Consider the following 27,830-nt stretch of genomic DNA (forward strand, 5'->3'; position numbering starts at 1 on the left):
GGTGAATGCAGTGCGTCCACTCCAGATTGCATTCATTCTACTCACATTCATACTATATAGCCTACATCTTAGCCTACTTTTTTTTAGTGGTCGTGAAGTAATTACTTAAAGGGTTAGTTCACCCAAAAATGAAAATTCTGTCAGTAATTACTCACCCTCATGTTGTTCCAACCGCGTAAGACCTTCGTTCATCTTCGGAACATAAATTAAGATATTTTTGATGAAATCTGAGAGCTGGATCACTTGGTGGCCCAGAAAAGTTATTAAAGAGATCGTTAATATAGTCCAAGTGACTACAGTGGCTTAATATTAAGTATATCAAGGGACGAGAATACTTTTTGTGCACAAAAACAAACAAAAATAACGACTTTATTCCACTATTCATTTCCTTCTCTCTGGGCCTCGAGTTCGTTCACGTAGTGTTTTTGCGCTGCGCGTCTGTGTTACACGTCACCACGTAGGCTCACAATTGGCCGAAGCGGGTCATGTGTGTGATGCGTGTTGACGTGCAACACAGACTGCAGCGCAAAAACACTATGAGGCCCAGAGAGAAGGAGATGAATAGTGGAATAAAGTCGTTATTTTTGTTTGTTTTTGCGCACAAAAAGTATTCTCGTCGCTTGATAAACTTAAGATTAAGCCACTGTAGTCAGTTGGACTATATTAACGATCTCTTTAATAACTTTTCTGGGCCAGCAAGTTTCAGTCACTTAGAAGTCTATGGAGCAGTGATCCAGTTCTCAGATTTAATCAAAAATATCTTAATTTGTGTTCCGAAGATGAACGAAGGTCTTACGCGGTTGGAACAACATGAGGGTGAGTAATTACTGACAGGATTTTCATTTTTGGGTGAACTAACCCTTTAAGAGAGTATGCAATTTCGGACGCAGACATTATTGCTTCTTTTGCCTCATGTATATGGAATTTACTAAATAAAATCATAAGATTCACCATAGATGCATTTTTTTTAACTCAAAATATCTAAAAACATATTTGCAAGTTATATCAACATGATGTCCAGATTTATGCTGAAAAAATATGAATCCTTCTAAAAGTTTTTTTTTTTTAAAGATTTAGCATTATATTTTCTGTCACTTCTAGCCTACAAAATGAGCGACTTTCATCGATATCGAAATTTTTTGCTGGAATGTAGGCTATTACAGACAAATATGCGTATGAAGATTTTTTTTTTATGTAATTCTCGAATTTTGTTCGATACACAAAAACGCAAACTTCCCCCCATGTAATCTGAGAGAAACAAGCGTCCCTACGGGTCGTTCCTTATATAACACGGTTCCGCGGGAGCTCGCCGCGGCCGGGTGACGTCACAGCCCGGGGTTTCTCTCTCTCTGTGCTCGAGCGCGTCATGGCGGAGAGAGACCGGCTGGTGTAGGATTTACAGCTGAAGTATGCCTGCTATCCCGTCTGTTTCCCGGCACATGGAATACACCGAAACTGTTTAGCAGTTGATCCCAAGGCACTATTGACCGTGGAGGGGGAACTCAGAAACTCATCTCTCAGAGTAAAGTGTGTAAGAGTGTTTTTGTGGAGTTCTCGAGCGACAGCGGCGATCACCAGAAAGAGTCCGCGAGCAGCGCGCACACAGGCGGGCAGGTAACGCATCAAAACACCTTCAATATGACCGCTCTCGTGCGCAGAACGTGATGGACGTAGACGAGAAACCGGTCGCGGTCGGTTATTCCCCGGTATATGTCCGTATACTGCTCGGGATGCTGTGTTTGGGTGTTCTAAGGGCTAATGAAAACAAACCGAGCGGCGGATCTAACGTACAGAAACGCAGTGCGGGAATCAACAACAGCATGATGATCAGACAATATTACGCTGAAAACACCCGTATTGCAGTGCGTACGTCTGATCGTTAGACAAAACCCACGAGTTCAGTGCCGCAACTGCTTGTTTTAAGGGCTTAAGACAAGCCAGCTGATTTTATAAGCAGAGTGTCCCATAAAATCAAACTCAAGTTGAACGAGGCTGCTCGTTTAGCTTAGCACGCGTAAGAATAGCTGGCTAAACAAACAAATAATGTTTAACTGAAAAAGATGCGATCTAAACGGGGTCTGAAGATTGTTATATTGTTGTTGTTCTTATGAATAGTATGTGTACACTGTACTCCAATAGCTTGACTGTGTTAGCGACCGGTAGCCAAACAGCTAACACGCGCTTCTGGTTTAGCGTTAGCTTTAGCATGCTAAGCTACATTAGCATTGCTACAACAGAAAGAGACTGATGAAAGATTTGAAATGTAGCGCCAATCCAAGGCGACAAGTGGGGCAAACGATCAAAACATAGTCCCAAATTATGGATTTGTGATGTGAAACTTGTTATTAAGACTGGATAAACTTCATGACAACTGATATTTGTAAATGGCCTTGAACATAAAGGTGAGCCGACAGTATTGCGCGCCTGTGCCCGAGCACGGCGCTGCTTCAGGGGGCCGTACAGCGCAGGAGAGTCCGCGGCTTTCTAGGCCTGAACCTTGGAGGCCTCTGCGGTCAACATCACACTCAGCACTTTCATTCATTAGGCAGTGCTTAAGATTTTGCTTTACTTAAAAGAGAAACTTCTGGACGATTCGTCTGTGGATTTTGCGAGCGGTTTGTCACTAAAGTACGCATATGAACGATAAAACCAAAGTTAAGTGTGTGCACTGTTTAACGTTTCTAAAAACTAGCTGTTAAATAGTTTCAGCAGCAGTGTTTTGTTCATCTCAGATTCTCAGACTGCTTCAGACTTGTCAGTAATGTTTACTGTCAAACACAAGTTAAGTCACTTTGACATGAACCTGTCATTTGTGTGAGCTTCTGTCCTAATCACAACTGTACTTTGTGTTCAGGTGAGCTGCTCTGAAGTGGCGCACGCAGACTGTAGGATCTCATCAGGGATTCATCTTTAATATTTGATTGAGATGGATGCACGCAGTGAGGATGAAAGTGTCAGCAACAGCAGTGGAGAGTCCAGGTAATCGCAATGCATGCCATTTCCCTGTTAAAGGAATAGTTTGCCTGTAAATGAAATTGTCATTTGCTTGCATTCCCATTTTATTTTCTGCTGTTAAAGAGAAGCTTTTAGGTAGAATATTTGAGCTTTTTTATCCGTACTGTGAAACTGGATGTTTATTCACACTGTCCAGCTTCAGAAAAGACAGACTCTGGCAGTGAAGAACGCTTCATTGATTGTTATTTGAGCCACTTACATTTGATGTAGCGCTAACATCTGTTGTAGACACTGTGTTTGACGGCAGGCTTTCACATCAGAGCATTTCAACATCCTACTTGCTCAAACTGTTTGGTCACACATAGCATCAAAATGAACCATTACATGTAACTGATCTCAAAAAGTACCAGGAGTTGATTGGCATGCCAGACTACTTCAGTTATGTTACGCTTATGTTCCTCCACTCTCTCTCAGTTAATAAACACAACACCTGTTTCTCCAGACTTGTCAGTCATCCATGATTTCAGTTCTTTTAGTCTGCAGTCAGTGTGTTTCCTTGTTCTGAAAAGTGATGTAGTCTTAAATTAATGCTGAATAATGAAGCATGATCCTCTGCTCTCCTTATGAGATGACAATTTCCTGCCGGCATGATAAAACTGCTGTTACTGGAAATAACTTTTTATAAAGTTTCATCAACATGACAGAAATTTCAGCATAGCTTTTGTAAAAAATATTAAGCAAAGTGTTTACAAAAGCAGCAACATTTACCCAATTAGTCGACTAGTATTTCCAGTTCCTAGTCCTGATTTCACCAGTAAACTAAAAATATAATATAATTTTTAAAAATATAAAATATTAATAATGTAGATATTATTGACATGTCTATGTTTAATTGTACAAAAACCTTAAGTTTGGACCGTGAGGAGGAATAAATTAGACATTTCTAATCTTGGGGGGAATTATGAATCCTAGTAATATTTTTCATGCAGCTGATCATATTGTCTAATCATAAAAAATGCTATCACTTAATCTGCTCACAGTTATTTATGGATACAAGTAATTCATTTCATAGTTTATAATCATGCAAAGCATATGGTGTATTGGAGGAGTGAACTCATGTACACGTGTGTTTGTGTCTCAGTAATTCAGACGATGAGTCTGGGTCAGGATCGGGTTCTGGCTCGGGCTCGAGTTCAAGCAGTAGCAGTTCTAGCAGCAGCCAATCAGGGAGCAGTGACTCAGGAAGTGGCTCGGATTCTGGAAGCCAATCAGACTCGGACTCCGAGAAATCCAAGGAGAAGAATGATCAAGACAACAAAATCGACGGAGCAGCGGTAAGCTTCATAAAGCTTGTGTGAAGTTGTCAATGCTGATCAGATGCTTGAAAGTCCATGCAAAATCAAAATACTAGGGTTAAAAATCTAGATTTCTTGATTTTATTCAATTCTCATTTTGAAGAGCCGATATCGATTCTTAAATACCAAGAATCCATATTTCAGTGTATGCTGTTTTCAGTTGATGTAGCGCACCTCCCATCAGTTAGTTCAAGAGAAGCACGCATGAACCGATCAGCACTTCCATTCAACTACTACTTACAACACAAAATAAAGATGAATGAACAAAGGCATTTTGCTAAATATATACACTATATTGCATATTCATTACATCTTTAATTAACCTTTTCTGCAATATTTAAATAGCCTAAATCCATGTTTTTATGACAGCCACCATTTAATAGTTTAGATTTCAAAATGCGAGTAGAAACATAACTGTGGCATTAAAAATGTATTATTATAGCATTATTATTATAAAAACTTCCATGTTAATTTAAATGTGAGTAGCTTCCAAATCTAACGTAACCTTTAATATTAGTGATGTACCAACTGTAGAGTTTACAGCATTAGTTGAGAGATTTCTTTCCTCAAGAAAGTTTGCCATGCACTGCACCTGATAGGCCCTAATCAATTGATATCCAATTCAATAAAATTTAAATCTAATCGAATTGCAAGCTTGAGAATCAAAATTGAATCATGAAGTTTGTGTCAATGCCCAGCCGTACAGAATTGAGCACATTTATTCCACAATGCCCAATGTTGTCCTCCAGACGGTGCAAATTGACACAGATGTGAAATGTATGACGGCTTTGCTATAAACTAGATGTTAATAAATTAATTCTTAAAAGTTAATAAACTGATTGGAGGAAGATATTTCTACAGGAACAAACATTAACTCCTCTGAACATAGTAGCATGTTACTGTCATTTCTGTATCCTGTTAAAATAAGAGACTTATTACATTTATATACAGTACACTTACTTTTTGATAGTTTTATAGTCATGATGTTTCATCAAGTCTGATGTTTCCATTTCTGCCTGTAAGATTGTTCTGCCATTTTCAAATGTTTACGCCACTGTAAAGTGATGGAGCTGGCAAAGATTGTCCGTGCGCTACACACAAACCTGAATAATTTGTCATTTATTGTCTGTTATTTTCATTAGATTATAGATTTTATCAGTTAGCCTAGTCGTTAAAGCCCTAATTCCCATTCTCGCACAAATAACGTTTCTCTCGCAAAGTACACAGACTCCCCTCGTGACTGATTTCAGTGAAGTTTGTTGATCACATGTTGTGCTGTAGTCCAGTTATCATAATACACAGTCAGACCAAAATTTATTCAGACACCTTCAACATTTCTCACATTATCACAGTTATCCGCTGTAGTTTAGAAAATGGTAATAAAATTTGATGAACTTAGTTAATATTTCTCTGGTTTTGTCCATCATTCTGTTAGACTGTCTCACGCATGAATTATGTTGAATATCTGTCAGCTGTTAAATTTAACTACACAATTAGATAATACCAGTTTTGCTCAACCGATTACCAAGCGATGCTTCATTTTGTTCAGTCTGTGTGTAAAAAGGTCGCATTAGCAATTAAAGAAAAAACACTGAAGCAAAACATGGTCAGGTCAAAGTGTCTGAATCATTTTTGGTCCCAAATTTGTAAAAATGTTTCTGGTAGTCACTGTATGAAGAATTTTTGGGTATAATGTCACAGTTTACTTTATTTTGCAATCCTCACTTACATAAATGAACTATACACTAGTAAATGATATCAAAAATTATATCTGGTGTCTGAATAATGTTTGGTTTGACTGTACATTTTTGCGATCTACTTAAGTGTACTTTAAAATGAACATTTCTCAATATTGTCCTCATAATCATTCACAGCGTTTGCATTTAGAGCATGTGTGATTCTTTAAAATGTAGGCACTGTACAGGGTTTTAGAACAGAACCTTCCAGATGTTTGACACTGTTGTTTCACCTTGCTGTAGTTCTGGAAGTCCAACCCCAGTATCCTGACAGTGCAACGGTCCGCCATGATCAGGAAGCAGCAGCTCCAGCAACAGCAGCAGATCCAGCCGCAGAGCTCCTCAAACACCGGCTCAGACGAGGTACTGCATGCTGACCCCCTCACACTCATCACCACTCTCCAATCCCTCTCGTTTCTCACTCGTTCTTCTCTTTTACTGCAGGACTCTTCCAGTAGTGATGATTCAGATGATGACTCCAAGAGCAGGAGTAAAGGGTGAGTCGAGGGAAGCCGTCTGCGTTAGTAAACATGAGGTCACAGCCTCACTGTGCATTTGGCTAACATTTACGCTGGTGTGTGTGTGTGTGTGTAGGTCTGGATCTGACTCGGGATCGGGTTCAGGAAGTGGCTCGTCGGACTCTTCAGCAGAGGAGGAAGGGCACAGTGACGAGTCAGTGTCTGACTATGAGCCCAGTCACAAAGTCAAGAGCAGAAAACCTTCAAACAAGTACAGTGTTCACCTTGATCTTGGTTTACTTTTGCTGTTTTATGTAGTGAGAAATCCTGTTTTCTGTGGATGCGTGAGCAAAACTTCAACATTTGTTGCGCACCTGCCATCCCATAATCATTAAGCTTTGTTATTTTCATATGAAACGGTCTTAACTTTCAAATTCTGTTGCCAATGTACGGTAATACGATATTACAAATAATGAACATGCACAGTATTGTTATCGGGGGCACTTGAATAAAAAAAAAAAAATTGAAATGAGAAATTGTGCAACACTAAAATTCATTAAATTAACTCTAATATTAATACAATTATACAAAAAAAAAAAAAACAGGTGCATTCTGAATTTTTGGTGCAGCACTAATTTTATCTGATGTGTTTTATTCAGAAGTCATCCACTGTTTGGTGTCTTTTAAAGTTTCATGAAATCAAAATTGACCCTTTCTGTTAATACCTTTTGTAATAGAAAGACATATAAAAACTTTGTGCTGATTTTCACAGCATTTGGCACAGTCTCATTTGGACACTCCACCTTGTATAAATAAGATTCATAATTCCAGTTACTACCTGCTGAATTTTGATTGGATAAATATAGGGTTATCTCTTTCTCCAAAGAACATTGGTGTCAAATTTCATTGAATGACTGTTATAGTTTGAGTCATAATGGCTTTGTTTTATTCATTGGAAAATTTCTGGAAAAATGTATTGCTTTTTACTTGGTCAACATATAAAGCCTTGTGAACAACCGAGTCAAAATAATTTTGATTTGTCATTTTTCAAAGGTATAAGCCAATTAAATTTTTGGGCGAGGCCCATGAGTAATTTATTTTAGCACCAGCCGAACTCACTTTAATTTCGTGTCTTTAGGCATATTGAGGGTGCTATTTGAAAGATATGAGCAAATATATTTTTATGAGAGTTCACTTCAACATTTCTTTATAAAAAATGTTTTGGCCAAATTTACTTTTGTTGATGCAAGAGGACACTATAACAATAAAAACAAAGGATGCCATGTATCCAAACTTCCACGGGATCCATGTTTCCAACCTTCATTGTTTTGATCATGTTCTTTTCACACATGCTTGTGCAATGATCGTAATCATTGGTGCTGATGGCTATTTTATTGTTTAATTCTCTTTTAAGCAAACACTCTTTAACTGAACAGATCTGTTCATCTCTCAGGGCCACTGCCAGAAATGGGAGAAATAACAAAGCTCCGAAGAAGAAGCCCTCGCGCTCCTCCTCAGATGAAGACGACGATTATAAGAAAGCCCTAGCGGGGCCTCGGCGGCAGGCCACGGTCAACGTGAGCTACAAAGAAGATGAGGAACTGAAGACTGATTCCGATGACCTGGTGGAGGTGTGTGGAGAGGACGTCCCGCCACCAGAGGAGGACGAGTTTGAGACACTGGAGAGAGTCATGGAAATGAGGATAGGTCGGAAAGGAGGTGAGAGCAATGGTGCTGAAAATGTAAATGCTGTACTTGGGCTGTGCGATATAGCTAAAAAAATTATCACTATATAATATTTCATACAACAACAAACAACAAATTATATTAGTTTTAGCAGTCAAAAACAAAATAAAATGTAAACAAAATATATTCTTTGTCTCATATTAAGATAAAGTGAGTTAAAGTAATTTAAAGTAAAGTAAGTGTTAAAGAAACCCTTGACCTTAAATAAAATGTTATCTAATGTTGCTGATCTGTGGACTTCAAGCCTATAGCTAGTTCATTCTGGCACAATATTTCCCCTGCTTTCCACGTCAGCGCTGTTTGATCCATTAATAACGGAGAAATTTGAATGCTTCTCACTAGATCTCGCAGCGATGTTATTACTTCTGTGGCAAATTCAAATGCTCAAATGCTTTTTTTTTTATTGGATCTCTTAGTGCTGAACCTTTTTGATCCGCTTCAATTGTTGACTACTGTATATCTAGTCAGTGAAAGAGTTCAAGCATATTCGTCTGAAATAAATCAGTATTTTCAGCTTCAGAATCATGAATATTGTTAACCTGGTGTCTCTATTGTCCTGAGCTTTGGGTTTCCAGCATCAAGTCCAAGAATATTCATTTACACACACAATGTTACACCAAATTTAGCATTTTAATCAACAGTACATTTATTATGAACCTTTTATCATATGTCTTGGAGTATCACAATAATATTGTATTGGGAGTTCAGTATCGTGATCGAATCATGACATAAGGGTATTATTACACCCCTAACGACAACACAATCAGCTCGGGAGGAAAGTTTAGAAGGAACTTTTTATAGTGACACCAATTCCTTTGTTAAAATGTTGTCTTGTTCCTTAACAGCAACGGGTGCCGTAACCACAGTGTATGCCGTAGAGGCAGATGGAGACCCCAACGCCAACTTCGACCCCAGCAGACAGCCAGGAGAGGTGCAATACTTGATGAAATGGAAGAACTGGTCCCACATTCACAACACCTGGGAGACGGAGGAGACGCTCAAACAACAGAACGTCAAGGGCATGAAGAAACTGGACAACTTCAAGAAAAAAGAGCAGGAGAAGAAGAAATGGTACGAGTGCTTACAGAAACCTCTTTTCCTGTAGGTAACGAGGCTTTAGATGTTCATTCTGTTCTCTTGCTCTGCCGTCCACAGGCTCAAAGCGGCCTCGCCTGAAGATGTGGAGTACTTAAACTGCCAGCAGGAACTCATGGATGACTTGCATTCTCAGTATCAAATCGTGGAAAGAATCATTGGTAAGAGGACACTGTCCCCATTTTCATTGTTTTGATTGATTGTTCTGACTCACGAGTCAAGTCACCTTTATTTATACAGCGCTTTTTACAATACAGTGATTACAGGAAAATAATGCAAAAAAGTTGTCATTGAATGTCATTTTCCAGTTCAGTTCTCATATAATGGTGTCAATGCAGGGAGATCAATAATATTGTTGAATATTAAGTGTCCCCAACTAAGCAAGCCAAAGGCGACAGTGGCAGGAATCAAAACTCCATCAGGTGACAGAATGGAGAAAAGCAACGAGTGTTTATTTACTTTCATTGTTGCTTGAATCTTGCAGGACATTCAAATCAGAAGTCTGCCGCAGGTTTTCCCGATTACCTCTGTAAATGGCAGGGGCTGCCGTACTCGGAGTGCAGTTGGGAAGACGGTGCTCTTATTTCTAGAAAGTTTCAAAAGTGCATCGATGAATACATGAGCCGAAACCAGAGCAAAACCATCCCCTTCAGAGACTGCAAGGTAACCGCTGTCAACACCGTGAACGCTCATCTGAGAAAGTCAATGAAACCAGGAGCTCTCCAACCAGTTGCCTGTTTGGTTTCTTTCAGGTTTTAAAACAGAGACCGCGGTTCGTGCCCATGAAGAAGCAGCCTCCCTACATCGGTGGAGACGGCCTAGAGCTGCGGGACTATCAGCTGGACAGTCTGAACTGGATGGCCCATTCTTGGTGCAAGTATGCTAGTTTTGTTCATTCCTTGTAGACATAACCCCAGTTAAATGACTGCATGAGTTTCTTCATCACTTCCACTCTTCTGCTTTCCCAGAGGAAACAGTTGTATCCTGGCAGATGAGATGGGTCTGGGAAAAACCATCCAGACCATCAGCTTCCTCAATTACATGTTCAACGATCACCAGCTTTACGGGCCCTTTCTTCTGGTGGTGCCTCTGTCGACCCTCACGTCCTGGCAGAGGGAGATCCAGCTCTGGGCTCCTCAGATGAATGTTGTGGTGTACCTGGGAGACATCAGCAGCAGAAGCATGGTATAATGTTAAAAAATGCTAGAGAGTGAGCAGATCAAAGATTTCTTGCACACAAGAAGTGTAACTCAAAGCTTTTTCTGTGTGTTGTTTAGATCCGGACACATGAATGGATGCATCCGCAGACCAAGCGACTGAAGTTAAACATTTTGCTTACTACATATGAAATTCTGCTGAAGGATAAGGTACAGCTCAAGTCAAGACTAATTTACACTTTCACAATTAAATATATATTTTGCATAAGCTATTAGACTAAGAAAACTCTCAGAAAACATTGTGTATGTGCAATTCATTCGAAATACCCGATCTGTTGTTCCAGTAGTCACATGATCCGGTACTAAATGATGCTGAGAAATAGGGCTTATATTTGTGACGTACTTGTTAAACAAAATATAGGAATATTTATTGAAAATGGTTGAACAAGAAGTGTGTAATACAGTACTTTTACTGTTCTCAATTTAAAAAAAAAAATACATTTCATTACATTTATGCTTTGCCTGAAATTTGAAGGCCTTATTTTTTTTCCCCGATATGTTAAATGTTCACACAGAGATACTGTGCTAGGAAGGTTGCCAGTAAATATAGATACCCAGTCCTATTCTTTAATGCATATGACATTTGTTACCTGTGTAAATGAAAAGCATTGTGTATTTTAGCAGACCAGCGTGCTCATTGTTACTTTCTTTTGCAGTCATTTTTAGGAAATGTCAACTGGGCGTTCATTGGTGTCGACGAGGCCCATCGGCTGAAGAACGATGACTCTCTCCTCTATAAGACTATGATGGAGTTCAAGTCCAACCACAGGCTCCTGATCACTGGCACACCCCTCCAGAACTCACTCAAAGAGCTCTGGTCTCTGCTACACTTTATTATGCCTGACAAGTAGGTGTGCTCTTGTTCTATCAGTCTGCTGTTTTTGTTCAGTTCAGTGTGACTTCACTGGAGCAGTGTTACTGTATGCAGCTGAGCTTTCATGTGGTATTTTTGGCGGCTCTTGTAACTCTGTGGTTTATTCTTAAAGGCTGATACCTTAGAGAGACGAGCTGACCACATTCTTGTATTGGTTTAGTCAGAAGTCACTGATATAAGCTTGTATGTTGGTAGATTTCACTCGTGGGAGATGTTTGAAGAGGAGCATGGGAAGGGCAGAGACTCGGGCTATACCAGCCTTCATAAAGAGCTGGAGCCCTTTTTGCTGCGCAGAGTGAAGAAAGACGTGGAGAAATCTTTGCCTGCCAAGGTGGAGCAGATCCTCAGGGTAGAGATGAGTGCCGTTCAGAAACAATACTACAAGTAAGAGAACCAGTGCACTGATGCACGAACATGAGCTTTTAAAAGATGGCATGGAATCAAATTGGGACCATATTTTACTGTGAACAAGAACATCATGAATCTTGTTCATGATTCATCGTTGAATGTCATTCTATGTATTATATACTCTTTCACCCTTTGCTATAGATTTATCACTTTTACCCAAATATCCAAGAGATCAAATTGAAAAATTGTTTGTTTAGGTGGATATTGACGAGGAACTATAAAGCCCTGAGTAAAGGAACTAAAGGAAGCACGTCAGGCTTCCTCAACGTCATGATGGAGCTGAAGAAATGCTGTAACCACTGCTACCTCATTAAACCCCCTGACGAGAACGAGTTCTACAACAGACAAGAAGGCCTGCAGGTGCGTTTCATCTTACAGAGGGGAAGCACTCATGCATTAGTTGGACGTCCAAGACATTGACAAGTTTACATTCAAAAACTTGAACAAGTTTAGTTACTTACAAAACCCCCAAAGTGACATTTGCAGAGAAAAATGAATAGTTTGTGCTGAAACCAGAATGAGTAGGCTGATGTCTTAATGCTGTATGTTTTTCCTGTACACGTAAACTTGCTTTGTGTATTTGAAAATAAGGGTGTGGTATGCAAAATAGTGAATAGTCATATATCATATCTTTGCCATATCGCCCACCCCTATTGAAAGAACGCCGCAACAGGGCAGTGGTTCCTCACTTCAGCAGTGACGTCACACAGACTGAACTGATAAATGTTTTCTGCAGCACCTTATTCGCAGCAGTGGGAAGCTGATTCTTCTGGATAAACTGCTGGTTCGGCTGAAGGAACGAGGGCACCGTGTGCTCATCTTCTCCCAGATGGTTCGGATGCTGGACATCCTAGCGGAATACCTGAAGTACCGGCAGTTCTTATTCCAGGTGATGGCACGGCTCACTCACTCACTGCAGGTCATTTGGATGTAACCGCAGTGTTTGTGGCTCGGTGTGATTTATGAAAGCGTTTGTGTTTGCAGCGACTGGATGGTTCTATAAAGGGTGAGATGAGGAAGCAGGCGTTGGATCACTTTAATGCGGAGGGCTCTGAGGTATGTGTGAAATCACTGGTTGTTAACGGTGTAAATATTTGTAGTGGCATTGATTTACTTAAATGCATTATGATTGCAATGTGTCGTGAAGTCACAAAAATTGGGTCATGATTTGATTTCATCCAATTCTGGAACAATTATTATAACATATTAGGCATTACAATCAGTCTTCATAATATTTTTTTTTAGCTCTATAGAAAATGTATAGTTGTTTTAAAAGTTGACCATGAGTTTATGTCTGTATGCCTGTACATGTCTTTGCATGACCTCGTCTCTATGACTTTGCAGGATTTCTGCTTCTTGTTGTCGACGCGAGCGGGTGGTCTGGGCATTAATCTGGCCTCTGCGGATACGGTGGTCATTTTTGACTCCGACTGGAACCCCCAGAATGACCTGCAGGCCCAGGCCAGAGCGCACAGGATTGGGCAGAAAAGACAGGTCAACATTTCCTCCACACATTACATTACATGCTGTACATCAGTTATGTAGCGTATGCTGGTTTTTATTGTATTTATGTTGATGAGGGCAGCAAAAAGAGCATAAAATCGAAAGGGAAATTCAACAGGCTATGCTGTAACCGTTGTAGCTATGCGGATTTTACGGCGTATGTCTGAAAATGGTAAAATTCTGTGGTAAAACATTTAAACTTCATATTGCTGCAGGTTGTCAAATTGCATTTTAAAGGGCAACATATGGTAATTTTGTCAATTGCAGAGGCCCAATAATGATAAAGTTTCCATGATATTACCGTTATAAAACCTTAAGCAATTATTGTGAAATAAAAAAATTGGTACAATCACATGCCTAGTACACGTTTATTCTTTATGACCTGGTCTAGTCCATTTCTGTAATGTCTTCTATTAAATCTCTTCCAGGTGAATATATACCGTCTGGTGACGAAGGGCTCAGTTGAGGAGGAGATTATCGAGAGAGCCAAGAAGAAAATGGTGTTGGACCACCTGGTGATTCAGAGGATGGACACCACGGGGAAGACGGTCCTCCATACGGGTGCTGCTCCTTCCAGGTACTGCTACAAATACATAACTTGACTAAATTGCTAAATAATTGAATGCAAATATGTATACGTAGGGCTTGCCATTAAACTTGTCTTCTGCTTGTTGGTCATTCACTTGTCAGGGCACTGTTGTTTTTACCTATTACTTCCTAACCGTATTAAATGTGTCATCTTTCATGTCAAGTTCTAACATTTTATTAATTAACTGCATTGGAATAATAAGATACTATAAGGCTGCTATCAATCAAAGGAAATCAGTATCAACAAAATCCATCTTTTCACTGCAGAGGAAACACAGAAGCTGAAGTGGCATTTAGATGCGCTTACACAGACCGTTTAATGACGCTCAGAGGAAGCATGAATGCATTTACCCTGCAAAATTACAACCGCACAAATAATGTTATGAGATTAGTCTTTTAAATCATTTTTTGGAAATGTTGTAAAAATAAAAAACTGAACTGCCAGTAGGTGGTGGCATATTAATGAGTGATTCAGAGTCACTCATGTGACCAGTTTCATTCAAACGGCTGATTGATTGAAGAATTGAGCGAGTGACTGGCTGCGTCTGAAATCACACATTTCCTACTATATAGTAGGTGAAAAACCGTATGTGACAAGAAGTATGTCTGAATTCACAGTACTCATAAAAGAGTAGGAGAAAGTCCCCGGATGACCTTCTACTTCCGGCAAAATTTTGAGCGGGTGTTTATTCTTAGTGGAAATTCTTGTGTGTGTGTATAATGTATAGATTAATGGCATTATTATTATTGTCTGATTCCTCTGCAGTTCCACTCCATTCAACAAGGAGGAGCTGTCAGCCATCCTGAAGTTTGGTGCGGAAGAGCTTTTCAAAGAGCAGGAAGGAGAGGAGCAGGAGCCTCAGGTCTGTAGCGCAGAGATGCCCTTCAGCATGTGCACTAGGGATCATGGGAGAAAAATATCTATTGTGATGTTTTTAACCGCAGAACCGTGTGAGCGGTTAAATGCATGTGCATCTCAAAATTAACTTATGATGTGAAATTAATCTAAACACAGGCAGTTATTTCTTAAGGGATTAAAGAGACGGGACATCTGATTTGTCAAAATAGATGTGTGCGTTTGTGTGAATGCAGCCTATTAATCTCCCGCTGTCAGTGATGATCAAACCGCTGAGGAGAAACATCACTGCTCTTGACTGGAAAACATTCAGATGCTTAAAGCGCTTTTAGCAACTGAAAGCTCTCTTTGTTTGTCTTTATAACTTACTATTTGCTTGTTTGTTTTGAAGTTGTCTTTAGTTAGTTGACAATTTAAAAAACTGCACAAATAAATTTCACATTTAAAGTCTGTGAATTAATTATAAAGAAGAAAATGGATCCAGAATCGTTTTGTAATGGGATCGTGAGGTGCCTAAAGATTCCCATCCCTAGCATGAACTGTGCAGAAGCTGATGCTTGATGTGGTTTGATCCCGTAGGAGATGGACATTGATGAAATCCTGAAGAGAGCAGAGACCCGAGAGAACGATCCTGGACCCTCGACTGTCGGAGAAGAGCTCCTCTCACAATTCAAGGTGTGCCTTTATTCATTCTTCAGCTCGTGTGCTGGACCTTCTCAGTCACACCATTAACACGCTATTAAACACGGCTGGCTCCATCTCGCAGGTGGCAAATTTCTCCATGATGGAGGAGGAGGAGATTGACATGGACACGGAGAGGAATGTTAAGAACTGGGATGACATTATCCCAGAGGAGCAGCGGAGGAGACTTGAGGAAGAGGAGAGACAAAAAGAGCTCGCAGAGATCTATTTACTGCCCCGCATGAGGAAATGTGCTAAACAGGTTAGCCAAGCGAGATCGGTTTAACGCTGGCAGAACACAAACGTCTGTGTGTTTGATGACTATACATAAAATGAGCAGTGTTGATGAAGGATAAAAGAAAAATGACATATCTAGCAACATACGCCTGCAGTTCTTCGTACTTTCTCTTTATGTACTTGTTTGTTTTGCAATGACAGGCCAACTTTAATGGAAACGAGGGCAGACGCAGCCGGAACAGACGATACTCTGGTTCAGACAGCGACTCGGTCTCAGACAGAAAGAGGCCCAAGAAACGAGGAAGACCTCGAACTATTCCAAGAGAGAACATTAAAGGATTCACCGATGCTGAGATACGCAGGTAAAGCCGCTGATGCTCTTTTTATCAAATTCAGCACTATATAAGCAGTTTGATCTCTTGCTAATGATAGTGTATATTACAATATAGAGAATCTTTGGTGGAATCGGTGGAAAAATATATTTTTGTATTAATCTTGTGGAAATGTGTATTATTGGATAATCCAGTGAGAGTTTGCTGTGAGGTTTCTTAATCGTTTTTCTTCACACAATTGTTTTTTTTGTTTACAAAGAAGATGACAAACAAGCTGAAAATGATAGTTATAATTTTACTCCTGAAATTCAAGCATATTAAATTATAATTGTTTTATTAATCCAAAAATTAGCCGCTCCGTTTATCAAATTCAGCACTGGGGTGGGCAATATAATCAGTTTGATATTGTGTTAATGATAGTGTATTTTATAATATAGAGAATTCTTTGAAATCAGTGAAAAAAAGGTTTTTGTATTAAATAATCTTGTGGAAATGCGTATTTTTGGATAATCCAGTGAGAATTTGGTGTAAAGTTTAATTGTTTTTCTTCACAAAGATCAAGCTGAAAGTGAAAGTTATAATTTAACTCCTGAAATTCAAGCATATTAAATTATAATTTTTTTATGAATCAAATAAAGGTAATAATTTAGTTTGAAATTACTTAATTTTATGTGACTGATGTTTTTTGTTTCCCACACAGATTTATCAAAAGTTACAAAAAATTTGGTGGGCCTTTAGAAAGGTAAGTACTTTTTTTCCCCCATCGCTTCATATGTTAGCGGTTGGGCCTCTCTCATTGATGTGTATCACAGGCTGGACGCTATCGCTCGTGATGCGGAGTTGGTGGATAAATCTGAGAATGATCTGCGGCGGCTGGCAGAGACCGTACACAACGGCTGTATGAGAACGCTACGGGAGAACCCCTGTGGACCTGAACGAACCTCAGGCAAGAGCATCAGATAGCCACCTTCACTGATCACTGTCTGTGTAAACCATGAAATTCTGCCATTTCAGTCAATCCAAAAAACCCTGCTGTCGTAATGTGAGAGATTCATGCCTCTGGGTTCTTTGTCACCTTTTTCACACCTGATGAGTTTGCATTTGGGAGAGTTAGTTAACATTTTGGATGTTGTTAAAGAGAAAGACGGTAGTCAATAAATCTGCCCCATATGTGCTGGTTCATATCAGGAGGCAGGCGAGGGAAGGTGAAGGGACCCACCTTCAGGATCTCAGGGGTTCAAGTCAATGCTAAGCTGGTGATCTCTCATGAGGAGGAGCTGGCACCATTACACAAGGCCATTCCTTCTGACCCGGAGGAGAGGAAGAGGTAAGAGCAAAACTGTGTCACAACCAGGCTAGGGTTCATGTTAATGTCATACCATTTTTGAGTCCGCTCAGTGAAAAACCCCCCAGAAGACCTGCTGAGTACCGCAGTTATCATGAAGTGTGTCACTATATTCATCATGGTTGGCTTGACTAGAGTTCAGCAGCCAGCGTTGTGTTTTGAATATGACATGTCATGAAAGGTGCAGTAAACGATTTGATATTTGAAAACGACACCCAGACAAACACACCCCTCCCTTCATTGCTCCGCCCACAAAATAACAAACACGCTATGCAACAGATGACGAGTAACAGCTGGTGTATCAGGCAGCTCACACAAGTATGGTTGAACCAGCTGTGATTCAACAACAGCACATATTGGCTCTGTGAAACGGCAAAAACCTTGTGTACTTGTGTATCTGGTAGAAACAAAGCAATCTCAGCATCCGTGTTCAGACCCTCCCACTTTCTAATGTCTCTCCAGCACTGGAAAGTTTTTCCGAAACGAACGCAGGTCCTTGCCTAATCGTAACCCATTTTTTCCCAATTATATTCCTCTGAAATGTCCCTCTTTGGTAATATCTAAGCCATCTCTCTTTCTAGTCTTTCTACAAATGTTCACTCTCTTGCTCACTCTCTCTCCTCCCCCATCATGAGCGGACACGCCCCCTACTGCTGATTGGCTAAGAGTGTTCTGGTCAAGTTTTTCCTATTTTTTTCTTCTATTCACACAACCAGGACTATGTACAAACACAATGTTTTTCACCAAATTGTTTTAATTTTTCTACAGCATTTCTCAGATTTCGTTAAGTTAAATGTTTAAAAATAGTTGTTTATAAGAGACCCTGCATTCTGTTCCTTTGGGTGCTTGCTTTATGATGGCAAAAAAAGTATTTGTTAGACAATATGTTTATCTTTTTTTCTAATATGTAAAGGTATATAATCCCATGCCACTCAAAGGCAGCTCATTTTGACATTGAGTGGGGTAAAGAGGACGACTCCAGTCTGCTTATTGGGATTTATGAGTACGGATATGGCAGCTGGGAGATGATCAAGATGGACCCCGACCTCAACCTCACACATAAGGTACAGAAACACTGTGTTTGACCAACATGCCTTGTTATACCGTTGTGTTCTTGTGTTCTTGTTGTTTTAATGATTATGTATGACACATTCAAATGATAACTTGTTACAAAACTTGTTGCAGCTCCTTCCAGATGATCCTGACAAGAAGCCACAGGCCAAACAGCTGCAGACACGAGCTGACTACCTCATCAAATTACTGAGCAAAGACCTCGCCAAGAAGGAAGCACAGAAACAGGCCGGCACTGTGAGTCACGCAGATTTAGCACAATCCACACATACTACAAAATATCATTCGGTTAATTTATTTGTGATCTCGCAAGCACAGTTAATCATTCAGAATAGTTGCAACCAATTCTGTTTATTTTAATTGTTCCCAAACTTTTTGAGACCAATGGCACCCCTTTTAGCTAAAGCATAAGCTTTTCTTGTAAAAAAGAAAGTGAAATATGCAATAACATAGTCGGTGAACAGCTCATACACTCCTTCATTTCCCCTTCGGTGCTTTATTACAGACACTGATGTTTATTCTGCTCTATAGGCAAATTCACGCAAGAGAAAACCACGGGGCAAGAAGAATAAAGCTGTAAAACCGAAGATAGATGATGTGACGAACAGTCTATCCTCTGTGCCGCCATCGGATAAGAGCTCTGAAGAAGAGGATGAGAAAGAGGAAGAGGAGAAGGTTTGTGTTGAGCGGTTATACCATGTGAGGGTTGATGTTGTTTTGACCTGCTGTGCCATGATGCATGTCTGATAGAACAGGCTGTCATTGTGTATGGGTGCAGAGCACATCATGCAAATCTGCTTGTATGTGGTTTTACTGTCAACAGAGTGCATCTGTGCGTTCAGTAAAACAGCCCATTGAAGACAGCCTGAACTTACATCTCTAATCCACTAGCATCACTAAAGATGGTTATGCTAATAACTGGAAGCTTTCGAGTTTCTACCAACTAGATTTTTTGAAAGGCCTACCATCTCAGACTCATTGCAAACTCTTCTCAACCAAGTGAAGTGGCTTAAAACTATTTTTATGGGGAACGGCCATGAGTCAGGATTCAAATTCTGGTCGCCCGAAGCACAATTGCTCTACATTTCCAAGCGCTTCCCATGAGGCCATTAACTCCAAACAAGACAAAAGTGTTTAAATAAGCTAAAACGGCTGAAGCTAGCGAGCTATATCAGCTATTGAGATGGTACCAGGATTCTGTCTCGGAAAACCTGGATAGATTATGTCATTTTGGAAAAAGTGAGATTTCTAGACCTGGAAAAGTCATAGACATTAATAAAATCGTAAACTCATGGAAATTTCTATAATACACATTTTAATTGTATTTAATTGAGAAATTGTGTTTGTGACTTAATTGTAAAAGCCTTATCTCATAATCACAAACAAGTTGGAAAGTCTAAATTGAAGAGCATTCAGTTCTTGAACCTTCTGAAACTATCGAATGTCATTATTTTGATTTTAATGTAATATAATTTTTAAAATTACGTTTCATTTATTGTAATATATTGACAAAAAATGTCAAAACAAGCAACTTTGTCTTGAAAAGTGCATCACATTCTGGAAGTTAAATGCATTACCAGTACTGATGTGTGTTCTGTCGTCTTACAGGAAACTGCTCCAGTGAAGCCGCCCAACAGAAGAGCACGCGTGTCAGAGCGGGCGGTAAAGGAGGAGGAAGAGGAGGAGGAGGAAGAGGAAGAGGAGGAGGAGGATGAGTCCGAGGACGAGTTTGAGGATAAAGAGCCAGTTGAGAAGGACGTAACCGAGAAAGTGGTTAAAAAAGAGATTAAGAAGGAGAAGAAAGAGGAGGGCCGGGACAGCAAAGAGAGGGAACCAAAGGAGAAGGAGATAAAGCCTGAACCGGTGCACAGAGAGGAAGAGACTCCTGCAGAGAAGGTCACAACTCCAACACACCTCTTAACTACAGCCTTGTATGAAAACTTAGCGAGCTGCCTACCTTGAACATTTCTGGAAGTCAAAGTCCAGTTATAGCACACTTTTATTTATTTTGATAGCATGTCCTTTTTATACACTCACTCGTTCAAACGCACGTGGTCTCTTATTAGTTGCTCATCCCAGTGTTATTCTGTGACCGTTCTGGTTTATAATCATGTCTCTGTAAATGTTTTATAGACAGGGATATTTATAATCTTTTCATGCCAATTAGTGAGGAGACTTGAGTCTGACTGTTGACAGATTTGACTCCGCTATTGGTCTTTGAGCAGCCACACGCCTGTGATCTCCAAAAACGCTGTTCATGCAGCTCGCTAGGTTTCAAGACATCCATGTGTCATTTTTATCTTTGTATCCAACCATAGTATTGGTCCAACATGAGTATGAGTTACTCAGAGCGGTTGACTGTGTTCTCAGGCTGTAGAGGTGAAGGCAGAAGTGCGGGAGAAGAAGGGCGACACCCCCGTGCACACGCCCTCAGGAGGAGATGCCATTCATCTGTCTGAGGAGTCTGAAGAGCTGGACCAGAAAACCTTCAGTGTGGTGAGCCATGCATCTCCTGTTTGTTTGGCACGTCGGCGAAACTCTAGGTTTAGAGCAGAAGCTGATGTCCCGTTTTGTGAGTGATTCTGATGTGGATGATTGTACTGTACTGAATCGTGTGTGTGTGTGTGTGTTTGTCAGTGTAAGGAGCGCATGAGGCCCGTGAAGGCAGCACTGAAGCAGCTGGACCGTCCAGAGAAGGGTCTGTCCGAGCGAGAGCAGCTGGAACACACGCGACAATGCCTGATCAAAATCGGAGATCACATCACCGAGTGTCTGCGAGAATACACCAACCCCGAGCAGATCAAGCAGTGGAGGAAGTACGGTCATTTATCATGAGCCTAGTAGAGCTGTGCGATTAATCGTTAGAAGATGACGAACTCGTTTCAAACAACCACTCGATCTTATTCCTAAATGAGAACGATTCGGCTCTATTAAACCTTTGACTAGTGCGATTGCGCTGAGCAAGAGAGCAGTTGGTCATGTACAGTATAGGTATGAAACCGCTTCACAAACAGTCTTTTCAACACACAGCATCATTAGTTCTTAAAAATATTCATATCACAGAAGTACTGGAGGAAAAGTTTATAGTTGAGATATAAACATTGTCTACTGTAGCGATAAAAATAGAGTAAATCACCTTTTGAACTTAACTTGGCACTTCAAATAAATATTATATTACAGCTTTACACCAGTAGGTGGCGACGAGACTCTTGGAAAATGTATTTGTCATTGAATCATTCAAATCATTTAAGAGATTCATTCAAAAACACTAATTGAATCATTTATTCAAACACTTTTTAATATATATATATATATATATATATATATATATATATATATATATATATATATATATTAGAGCTGGGCGATTTTTTTTCCCCTAAAAAAATCTGCCATTTTTTTATAGAAAACTCGATTTACGATTCGATTCGATTTTTTTCCCCCATTTAAAACAAAATAACTGCGAACTGTAAATATATTTTAAAAATATATATTTATTGTATTTAATTAAAGTGCATCAACATAAACAAAATTTTGTTTGTCTGTTACGATAGTCACACACACACACACACACACACACACACTCACTCACACATACACACTAACTCACATACATGCACTCCCTATCTCTCTCTCTCTCACACACACACACACACACATTCACTCACTCACTCTCGCGCACACACAGTCACACTCACTCGCTCGCGAACACACACTCTCCCTCACTCACTCACTCGCGCGCCGTCGTCGTGGAGGACCGTTAAAAAATTAAACATGCTAGTCTTTTTGTCGTGATGTCGTGAAGCATCGAGGGCTGCACCGCAGGGAGCGTTCTACGGAAACCCTGAAGGAAGATTTGGCGAATGCAAAATGTAGGCTATGTATTGTACGCTATATAGAAGAGGGGGAGAAAAAAAATCTACAAAATCGATTTTTTGAAAATATGAATCGATTTGACCTACCAACTCGATTTTTAAATCAAATCGATTTTTTCCCCAGCCCTAATATATATATATAAGTGTTTGATTGAATCACTGACTGAATCATTTATTCAGTGTTCATAAATAAATGCATACATAAATACATAAATAAATAATCTTTTAAATATACTGCCGCAATTAACATTTTTCCAGAACCTCTAGTAAATTAGACGTTATTTTGTTTAGTTGTTTATTCAGAATCGTGGGAGATCATGATCTATTTTAAACCAACAAAAAAAAAAATTTGATTCTTAATTGATCCAGAATCGTGCAGCTCTAATTCACAGTATATAAATGAAGATCATTTTGAGTTTATCAATATCTTGATTGTTCCCATATTCCAGAAATCTGTGGATATTTGTTTCGAAATTCACTGAATTTGATGCCAGGAAACTGCATAAACTGTATAAGCACGCCATTAAGAAAAGACAGGAAAATGCTCAGGTATGAACACGGCCCGCTCAACAAATCTTTGAAAACACACTGTTATGTCTGACTGTTTTTTGCTGAATTAGTGTCGTCATGCTGTAATGCTTTAATAAATGATGTCGTAATGCTTGTTTAATTTCAGGCAGTGGAACAGAACACTAGCACTGTAAATACACAAAGCTTTAAACACGCAGGTATGTCTCCTCTCTGGTGTGTCTATTTACTTGACAATTAATATGGACAATCTTTTCAACGGGATGTTTCAGTACTTCAGTTCATCACATTTCTGTGAATGCGTGTGACATTGCGTTGTAGATGTGGAGCGGATAAAGGAGTCGCAGCAGGACGACAGCAGCAGAGACAGCTACAGCTCTGACAGACATCACTCGTCTCGCTACCATGAGCACAGCAAAGAGCGCCACCCTGCAGACCTGTACCGCAAGAGCTCGGACTCCCGGAAGAGGCCCTACTCCGCCTTCAGCAACGGCAAAGACCACCGCGAGCGGGAGCGGGAGCGAGACCGAGACCAGTACGGCGACAGAGGAGAGCGGCAGGACAGCAGGTCAGGAAACAAGCGCTCTTCTGCGTACTCTTACAGTCATAGTGTGGACGGGGTGATTTATAAGAGCCCTGTACATGACACGCATATCATGGCCACAACTGAAGATCCCATGACCTAATCATTTTAGGTACATCTTAAAATGAGCTCAAATTAAAAGGATGGAACTAATTAGTTGAATGTGGCCGTGATTTGCCTAAAGGGTGCATAACACACACAGTTTCTGCCAATGCTGGCCTCTTTGGGAAGCTGGACAAGGTTATCTTTCCCTCACAACCAACAACTCACTGATTTCGTGTTGTAAAGACAGGATGACAGCGCTTCCGTAACCCGAACGAAGCACATTGATGGGCGTAGCTCTTCCGGGAGAAGTGTCCATACAAGGAATTCCTGCTTTTATGATGTCATATAGGGCAATACTCGAAAAACTTGACGAAACTTAAACGAATCCTGAAGGAGAGCATCTGGCACAGAAATACTCCGTCATACGTCCAGCTTGTTTTTTGAAACTTTGTTAAAGAGTTGGATTCTCATGCTGAACATGGACAGTGTAAATCAGTCAATGCATGACATCGCATTAGACATCCCCTTTAAAACTATTAAATATTTTAGTTGACACCGAGGAGGCCTTGAGGTGAAACAGCCCCTGTTGTAGAAGGTCCACCGATATATCACCGACACCTAAACTTGCCGTTTTTTTTCATTATCGGCATCAGGCGATTCGTTTTATTTTGATAGTGCTTTTACAGATTTATTTTTTCAAATTATTCATTTTCAAATTATTTATAATTTAGTAAATATTTAGTCAAATAAATATAAGTCTTATTTCAGCAATTATGTGTGTTTTTAAAGGGATACTTCACCTCTGGAAAGATGAATGTGTATTTAAATTGGGTCATTTATGTAGTAGAAATGTGAAATTATTTTAGAAATTGGTGCTTTCTAGACTGAGAAAAGCCAGAAAATGTATTTTTGGCTTATGTGGATGAAAGACAACAACTCCCAGAATGCACTTGCTTCGCTGCCCTAGGAGGCCGCTCCCAAGCCACGCCTACCGGTTACAGAGCAGTTAAACAACAAGGTTAGGCTACTAGTGAGTCTCCGTGACGAGTTTGCCCGGGATTTCGAGATCGCCCAAAATGTCCGGGATTCGGCTTTTGCGTTCTACAGTCGCCATTCATCATGTTTACTGTGGCGAGCAGGACCGAGGGAGAACGACGCGAGGCCGGTGGCGTGATTACTGATGAGCGTATCTCTCACGAAGGAGCGGGAATTTTCTTAGCAATGTTAAAAAGTACATCAACTGATCACTTGTTTAGTGTTCATGTAAACACTACATTCAGATTCACCAATCGGAATGAATTCAGCTAGATTGAAACAAAAGGTGTGCATGTTAACAATGAATGGCGACCGCAGAACGCAAAAGCTGAATCCCGGACATTTTGGACGATCTCGACGGCCGGACATGTCCGGGAAAAAGAGGATGGTAACCCCTACTATTCAGCTTTCTCCACAGAACAAGAGCCTGCTAGCTTAGCTTCCAAAGAAAGACATTTGTTGATCTCGCTACATTCTGTGAGTGAGATCCCCCTATGGGCGGATTGAACACATGCGGGACAGCGCCTCCTACTGGCTGTAGTCTCTCGCCTCTGGCCAAAAAATCCTCCGATGACGCAAAATGACGATTTTTCCAGACAAAAAATACATAAATCTCTCGTCTCAGGGGGATATGAGGGTGGAAAGCACGGTAATTTGAAAATACTACAGGTTTTCTACTAATACAAAGCTTAATGCTAAATCCTGAAGTATCCCTTTAATATCTTTAAATTAGTGTGAGAATTTCTGGTTGTTTTGTGGTATCAGTAAAAGGTCTTGGTTGTGTCATCATGCTGATATGGTTGTGTGTGTGTGTGGTCCTGCAGATACTACAGCGACAGCAAGCACCGGAAGCTGGACGAGCACCGCTCCAGCCGAGAGCACCGATCCGAGAGCAACTCCAAGGACCGAACGCACTCCGACCACCGCTTCCACTCTGAGCACCGGCCCGGCTCCGACTACACGCATCACAAATCCTCCCGGGAATACCGCTACCACTCGGACTGGCAGACGGAGCACCGGAGCGGCCCGCGCTCGCCCCGGGACCAGCGCTCGCCCTTCGAGTACTCGTCCGACCACAAGAGCACACCCGAACAGGTCTGGAGCGGCCGCAAGACATAGCGCAGCGTCATCAACACAACGTTCCTGATCAGCCATAGACACACACACACACACAGACACACACACACAGGAAATGCCTTAGGGGACTGTTGGCCGCTGGGACTCTGGGAGTGCCGCCCTTTCCTACTCACCTCGGAGGAAACACAGATTTACACTTATTTTTGTATTTAAGAGTTGGCTGCATTCTTTCGTAGGTGCTGCAGAGTAATTTTTTTTAATTATTATTTTTATAAATTGACTACTTTCCTTTTTGTTTTTGTTTGTTTTTACTTTGAAACAGACGAATCCATGTTTCACTCGCGCGTGCGACACTGGATCCCGACACACACCCGTGAACGCAGCTTATTTAAGAAGTGTTGAGTGAAAGGACGCTACGTCGGCGTGTCGTCTTTATCAAGGGTTTCTGTTCTGAAGGACTGGGGTTCACCTTCCAAAGTACCTCGTTTACAGTGTTTTGTGACCATTTTGCCAATTTTTATCTGTAATTTTTCTTTCCATCATGCTTGAATTATTTAAATCTGTCTCGGCTGTAAAATAATCTGGACTATTTTTAGTGCGCATCAGAAAATGTCACTTTTTCACATTGTACTACTGTAAATTATTGTATAAAGTAAATCAAATGGGCTTTTCTCAGGCTGGTATTTTTTTAACTATTTCCCCATCGACTCAGGCTATTTTCTCTCCTCCTTTGTTTTTAAATCTCAGTAGTTTGAATCATGAAATGGGGTAAATATTCCATGTGTATTCATTCTGTAGGAACGTTTTGTTTGTTGATCTCTTTAGTTTATCTCTTTGTGAGTGAATTAGCCTCACTTTATAATGGCATCATGTCATAAAATACAAACTGTGTGATTAAAAAAAAGGACATGAAAGGGTCGATTATAGCTAGAGGCACTTATGAGCTCTCGTTAGAACATTTCCATGATAATCTTTCCTCTTGTTTTCTATAAATGTTGGCAATAATGTACTCTTTTCTATGCAGCCCGAGTGTTTTTCTGCTGACTGGCCCGAGTAAGTCAGAATGCTGTTACAGGACATACTGATGTATATAGATCTCCTTCTATATTTCAAATCCAAATTTACACTGAAAATGCATGGATTTTTAAAGTAATTGTTTTATATAATTGTTTATAAAGTCATTAAACTCAAATCACTGTTTTCACCTGTAATCTGGCTTTAATGTAATTTAGTGTGATTTCTAGGAGTTCTCATGCAGTCATTTTTCAATAGTTTTGGGAAGATCGAGGTTGAATCGTTCTTCAGAAGCGTTTGACTGTGAGGTGGGCTGGGATTGGTCTATGCCAATGAATACAGACTTTAAAATGGGTTGGTTTTTGGATAAACTCTTTGGCCTGGGGCCGGTTGCATTAACTGCTAAGACTAGTCTTAGTCATTTTTTTATTTTAACTTTTTAAAGACTTCATAACTTTTGAAGTCAGTTACATAAAAAAACTATATCTAATTTAATACCGAAAAGCAAGACTGATTACCCCTAACTAACTGTGAGTTGGTCATTCGAATTCTTAAGATAGTCTTAACAGAGCTATATTTATGCAACTGGCCCCTGGTTTCACAGACAAGGTTTAGATTAAGTTCAGTTAGGACATTTAAGTATCTTTAACAAACGTGCCACATCACTGATGTGCTTCTTGAGAAAACAATAGCACTGACATCTTAAGATATCTTTAGTTAAAACAGCTCAAACATTGATATTAGTCTGAGACTGGCTTAAGCCTTGTCTGTGAAACCAGGGGTAAATGTTTATATTTGTGAGGTTTGGCATCAGCAGCAACTAGAGTAAACTCTAATGTGTTGCTCGTCACCTCAACATGATGCATTTGTAATTCCAGGAAACTGAGCAGAAGCCATCCAATCAGATTGAGAGTGCTAAAAAAAGTATGTTCCATATAGTATGAATGTAATCTGGATGCACTACACTCACCATGTGACCTAGCAGAGTCAGATGTGTCATTCACAAATCCTCTCCTGTGGCCTCATGGGATAGTAAAAGTGCCCATCGAATCAGAATCTCGCCGGAAGTAGGTCATCTACCCTACTCTTTTACGAGTACTGTGAATTCAGACGCAGCCCTGGTTTGTCAGCGATGTATTATCACTCCCTCCTTTGACCCTGGCGTGTGAACTACAGCGAACAGCATGAAGTTGAGACATCTGCAGGTGCTCTGCTC

At 40.2% G+C, this 27,830-nt stretch overlaps 1 protein-coding gene across 1 annotated transcript; it reads left to right on the forward strand.

Moving 5' to 3' along the window:
- The first annotated feature begins 1,271 nt into the window (after positions 1–1,271).
- On the forward strand, positions 1,272–26,809 carry chd1 (chromodomain helicase DNA binding protein 1). The gene is made up of 37 exons (XM_081354412.1): positions 1,272–1,614; positions 2,855–2,979; positions 4,097–4,289; positions 6,290–6,409; positions 6,491–6,543; positions 6,641–6,775; positions 7,958–8,223; positions 9,096–9,321; positions 9,406–9,506; positions 9,830–10,008; positions 10,098–10,222; positions 10,314–10,530; positions 10,623–10,712; positions 11,219–11,409; positions 11,632–11,820; positions 12,042–12,204; positions 12,581–12,733; positions 12,829–12,900; positions 13,189–13,338; positions 13,776–13,924; positions 14,702–14,798; positions 15,371–15,466; positions 15,558–15,734; positions 15,911–16,071; positions 16,742–16,783; positions 16,854–16,987; positions 17,230–17,368; positions 18,300–18,450; positions 18,572–18,694; positions 18,989–19,132; positions 20,066–20,353; positions 20,828–20,953; positions 21,095–21,273; positions 22,782–22,881; positions 23,009–23,060; positions 23,182–23,428; positions 25,348–26,809. The coding sequence occupies exons 2-37, from the start codon at positions 2,927–2,929 to the stop codon at positions 25,640–25,642; spliced, it is 5,376 nt and encodes a 1,791-aa protein (XP_081210538.1). The 5' UTR covers positions 1,272–1,614; positions 2,855–2,926; the 3' UTR covers positions 25,643–26,809.
- The last annotated feature ends 1,021 nt before the right edge of the window (positions 26,810–27,830 follow it).

This window comes from Scardinius erythrophthalmus (assembly GCF_964197995.2).
Source record: "Scardinius erythrophthalmus genome assembly, chromosome: 23".
Taxonomy (NCBI): Eukaryota; Metazoa; Chordata; class Actinopteri; order Cypriniformes; family Leuciscidae; genus Scardinius; species Scardinius erythrophthalmus.